Raw genomic sequence first — 5,518 nt, 5'->3', positions numbered from 1 at the left:
CAGACAAATCCCTGTTCTGTCGGAATCAACTCCAGGAGAACAAAAGGTACAAAAAAAATTCTTCAAGGATGAACATTAACTGCATACATAACTTTTTAAGATGTTAGGGATTCAAAGAGGGTGAAAACACTGAACACAAAAACTCTTTGATCAAGGAGCTAAAAGTCTCACACTCTCCCACACCACACCCATACAGGGTGTTGGTAAAGCTCTGTGCAGTTTTTAAAAATTAGGAGTACCTTGTATAGACAGAAGGATCTTTTCTAGAGCAAAAGCTTTCACATAAGTCATCTCCATTGCTTAAAACAAAGAAAGCTGCGAAGCCATTATGAAGCGAGTGTGAGGGAGACCCCTCTATATGGTAGAACAACCATCCTCTGGGACAGACTAGGGGCACATCATGTAAGTGACGTGGCAGCTCAAATTACGTGAGCTCAGGAGTTCACATTTTCAGAGATGTTTTTTCTTCAAAAAGACCCAGAAACTGTGAAGGGGGTGGGGCGGGGGACATTGTCCCAAGCGAAGCTTTCTGGGAACAAGATATCAAAGGCTAGGACGCTGAGGAGGGCAGCGGGAGTGAAGAATCCCTCTGGGGGCTCCGTTCCTGGCCCATATACCGAGTAGTCTGCCCAAGTGTGCATTAATAAAGGCTAGAACCGGGTCTGGATTCGGAATCCTGAAGCTCATCTGTGCTTCGAGTCTGACCCACGAGCGAGGGGGCTCCCTAAGTCTAGCTCGCGGAGAAGACTGGTCCCACTTGGAGCAGCTCAAGCCCGTGAGAGGCAGGAAAAAGAGGCAGAATGCGAACTGACTCCAACACTGAGAAATAACCCTTATAATAAGCGCTTTGGAGAAAAATTCAGCATAACAGCGGGCTCGCAGCAGAACAGAGCACGTTATCTCCGCCCCGGCCGGCCCAGCCTTTCCCTGGCCTGCCCTCGCGCAGGCGCAGTTGCGCCGCGCTCCCGCCCCAGCGCGCATGCTCCGCCGGGCCGCGAAGCTCCCGGCTGGCGGCTGTGGCGGTGGCGGCGGCGGCGGCGGCAGAGGAAGTTTCCGCTTTGCACTCCACCCCGGTAGCAGCTTGGCGGCGGGGACAGCTTCCTCCGGACGCTTCGCGGGCTTTGCTGCTGTTGCACGTCAGCCTGGTCAGATCATGGGGTTGCCCAAGGGGCCGGAGGGTCAGAGTCTCCCGGAGGTAAGAAGCCCTCCTTCCCCGACACGTAGGGGTTCCTGAGGGGAGAGGGCCGAGCCCACGGGGCAGCAGGCAGAGCCGGGCCCTAGGTGTGTTTGGGCCGCCCCGCCCCCTTCCTCAGGTGTGGCCACCGCGGGGAAACCCTGTCCCTGGTCGCTGGGAGTGGGCAGAGTAGGTGTCTCTGCTTGGACGAGGGGCAGCGGTTGGGTAGGGACTAACTTCAGCAGCTCCCGGGTCCCTTGGGGTAGAGGTGGTCTTCTCAGTCTGACACCTACCCTGATGCGCCGCGGAGTGGGTTCACCTCTCCCACTGTCCTGGGCAGTCTCCCTTACCCCGGGCGCCCAAGGGCTAGCCCCGAAGACCAGAAGCTGCTGAGCGCAGCAGTCACGAGACGCGCGCGCCGGACGGTCCCTGCTCGGGTTGTGCAAAGGGCAGTGACCTTGGGGCGTCTACCGCCGCCTCGCAGGGCCCGCAGGATCTGGGTGGCCAGCCTCACTTGTTTTGGGGTCTGGAGGCAATGTCGCTTTCCCAGCATTTACCCCGTCCTGGGCGGCGGGAGGAAGTTTGGGAGCCGTGTGCTCTGGGGTAGTATCTGGCTAGTCAGTCTTCTGTGGTATTCGGGGTGAGGACATACTCTCCAGGGGTGCTGTGTGGCCAGGGACTGAGCTCTGGGCGGAAATATTGCTTCTCCTGAAGATAGCGGGTGACTTTCCAGAGGTGTTATTAAGAACTTGCTTGGTGTTAGGGACAGGGTAGTCAGTAGTTTCTGGATTTCCACGTTGACTGGAAGTAGAAGTGCATTCATTTTCTTTTGGCTGCAGGTATTTCTTAGCTAGGTGTTTGCATCTGCATTCCCTTTGAGTTGAATTACTCAAAAGCTAACCTAGTTTACTAGATTCTAGAGAGAAATGGAATCCATGCTGCACCTCGACCCTCTTTGGAAGGTTATCTTGCAGGCATTTTGGCAAAGGGACTGCTTCCTTGACATACATAATAAGTGGTTCCTTCATACTTACCTACCTCTTCCCAGACCCTCAATTCTTTCATCCATGAGTACCCACTAATTGAGAGATCACTGTGTTCTGAGTCCAGAATTGGGGATATAGTGATGGAAGGAAAGACTTATCTGTCAGTGAGTGCTACCAAAATGCAAGTCCATTTTGTCGTTTAAAGAAAACCTAATGAATATAATGTCCTCAGAACCCTTGTATCAGGTGAAATCTTACATACATATTGCTTTGTTGGGACCCAGGATTGTGAAGAGGAGGCTCTGTTCTGTGATAGTTGAAGTTATATTTTTTGCCACTTTATTCTAGGCTCTCATCAAGTTTTTGCCTGGGCTTTTGCTGTAGACTCCTTTGTGGTCTCCCAGGTTCTATCTTGAATCCTTCCAACTCAGTGCCCCCAAAGTACCATCAATGGGAATCTTTCTAAAATAAAAAGCATTCTGCTCCTATGTGTCTTTTGCTTAACTTTTCACTGCTAGGAGGCCAGGTCTGATTTGTCATTGTTATCCAAGAGCCCAAGATCTTTCCTAGCAACTAAAAGGTTCGAGTGAGTATGATCAAATTATTATCATTTATTTCAGAGACCAGTAAATATAAATATGGATAGTCTGTGTTATCAAGCTGTCACTAGACCAGTTAATTCATTGACTTCATTTCTTTATCCCTTTCTTGTGTGTTTGGGAAGGATAGAAAGCTAGCTAGCTAGCTAGACTCGGCCCTGCCTTCCAGCTTACATGCATTACAGTGCATGCAGGGCAAATGAAAATTTATTGGGCTTGGTTTAAGAGCTCATAGTCATTCATCTTTATCAGAATTTTAGTTTTAACGACGGGATGTGTTAACCAGCCTGGCGGCTTTTTATGGCTTCAAGGGAGGATGTTCTTTCATACCCTGTGTGTTAACTAGTGCCCTTTTCCACTTTGTTTCATTGTTTCATTTTAAGTCAATTTGAAGACAAAAAGGTCCTATTTAGTATCTTGTGCCAACAAGTTACTTCACAGGTTATTTTGCGAAAGTGCACTTCTCCATTCTGGGACAAGTGAATGAGTAGCATGGGCCATGCATCATCTGCAGTCAGGTGGCCAGTGGGTGCCCACAGGACAGGTGTTGAGGCAGAGATGATCCTCCTGTGATGTATTGTTCTCTTCTTGGAAATGTGTTTGTGATAAATGATGTTTTTGTGGTAAATGATCATTGAACAAATAAAGCATTCCTGTTTTACACTCCAGGAGTTTTAGAGCTTTAGGAAAATACTTGTATCACCTCATTTTCTACTCTGTCTTCTTGAACCATAAGTCCTCTTTATCGTCCTTTTTCTTTGAGTCTTTTCACTTGTAGATATTTTTCAGCCATCCAGATCTTTTGCAGAAGAGAGAAAGGTATGAATAATTAATATTACTTTTTAATTTTTGTATATCCTCCAGGAACTAGTGAGAGTTAATCTTCAAGATCCTTGTTAGGCTGGACCAGAGGGGTTGTAAAATGAGTGGTAGCTCAATGCTGTCATCTCCCTCGTGCCACTCTTGCTCCATTGCAGGGGATTATTGGTCACTTCAATAATTACATATTCAACTATATTTTAACATTTATATTCCTTTTTCTGGAAGTTTAGACTTCAAAATAAACTTTTTTCCATTATCAAGGTCATGACTATGAAAACATTTTGTTAATACATGACTGGTTTAGGTCATATACTTTATGTAAGCATTAGTACTGTGGTCTGCAGCCCTGGGCTATGGACCAGTACTGGGCAGTGGTGAACTGTTAGGAACCAGGCCACACAGCATCACAATCTGAACTTTATTTCCTGTCTCACCTCCTACTCAACCCTCAGCCCCAGTTTTGTAGAAAAATTGTCTTCTACAGGTCCCTAGTACCATAAAGGCTTGGGACTGCTGGATTAGTAGGTCATTCTGTATTTAGTAATTATGTCTTTTGAACTTAATTCTGTTTTGTTATAGAGGAGTAAATAAAAGTGTATAGTACATATGTCTTCCTAAAACAACCAGTAGTTCAGTCATGAAAAGACAGTCATGTGCATAACATCAGGCATGTTACTCAAAAGAAGTTGGTACTTAAATTGTGTGAATGGCATAGACTGTAAGTAAACTAGAAAGACAGAGGAATGACCATTTCAGGCTGGATTTGTAAGGAAAGGCATCAAGTAGGAGCTAGAATTTGAGGATGATTTCTTGATTGTTAGAGAATATCAAGAAAAGGTAGGTGGTGTGATGAGTGAAGAATTAGGAATGAGCAATGCTTATCTAGATTGCACATCCATAGCTCACTGTAGCCTTGAATTCGTGGGCTCAAGTGATCCTCTTGTCTCAGCCTCCTAAGTATCTGAGACTACCAACACTTGCCACCACACCCAGCTAATTTTTAAATAAAAATAGTGATTCGGTGATGGGGTCTTGCTATGTAGCCCAAGCTGGTCTCAGATTCCTAGCCTCAAGTGATTCTCCTGCCTCAGCCTGTGAAACTGCTGTGCTTATAGGCATGAGCCACTGTACTTGGTGATTTTTGATTTTCTGCAGTAATGGGAGAGAGGAAAGATAGTTTATGAAAGTAAATGAATACAAAAGTATTAGAATATTTAGATGGATTTAAGTAGTATATAAACACTTAATGTAAAAGGAGGATATAAATTAAAAATTTTAAATCAAATGCCAATTTACATGTATCAGATGAATTTATTATTTTTAAGGCAATCCTATTATGTGGCAGTAATCACTCTTTACTCTGTCTGAATTGAAAGCTTTCCATGTATTTGCTTTAGATATCAAAAGGGAAGTGTAGAGAGGAATATATATATGGATTCCCTTCTTTGTTGATACTCCTCTTGTCAGTAACTTCTGGGACCTGGATAAGTCTAAATTTTTTTTTTTGAGACAGAATCTTACTTTGTCACTCTCAGTATGAGTGTCATGGTGTCATAGCTCACAGCAACCTCAAACTCTTGGGCTCAAAAGATCCTCTTGTACCCCATTAGCCTCTCAAGTAGCTGGGACTGCAGGCAACCACCACAATGCCTGGCTATTTTTAGAGAGGGGGGTCTTGCTCTTGCTCAGGCTGGTTTCGAACCTATGAGCTCAGGCAATCCACCTGCCTTGACCTCCCAGAATGCTGGGATTACAGGAGTGAGTCACCACACACAGCCTGAACTTTTTTTAAATATCAAATAAAAAACCTTGTTCTTGTTTATAAGGAGCTTCTTATCTAATTAAGAAGGCTGTCGGCTCGGCGCCTGTGGCTCAAGCGGCTAAGGCGCCAGCCACATACACCTAAGGTGGCGGGTTCGAATCCCCAGCCTGGGCCC

General features: G+C 45.8%; 1 protein-coding gene across 2 annotated transcripts in view; it reads left to right on the top strand.

Annotated features, from left to right (window-relative positions):
- Positions 1-985: 985 nt before the first annotated feature.
- CCDC93 (coiled-coil domain containing 93) overlaps positions 986-5,518 on the top strand; it is a 100,683-nt gene continuing 96,150 nt past the window's right edge. For both annotated transcript variants that reach the window (XM_023514790.1, XM_003792648.3), the window contains exon 1: positions 986-1,195. In XM_023514790.1, the coding sequence (XP_023370558.1) occupies positions 1,154-1,195 (42 nt within the window). In that variant the 5' untranslated portion in view covers positions 986-1,153. The remainder of the gene's footprint in view (positions 1,196-5,518) is intronic.

Source organism: Otolemur garnettii, unplaced genomic scaffold, assembly GCF_000181295.1.
Source record: "Otolemur garnettii isolate 467f Iridium unplaced genomic scaffold, OtoGar3 scaffold00059, whole genome shotgun sequence".
Taxonomy (NCBI): Eukaryota; Metazoa; Chordata; class Mammalia; order Primates; family Galagidae; genus Otolemur; species Otolemur garnettii.
This window is presented reverse-complemented; position numbering and strand designations above follow the sequence as displayed.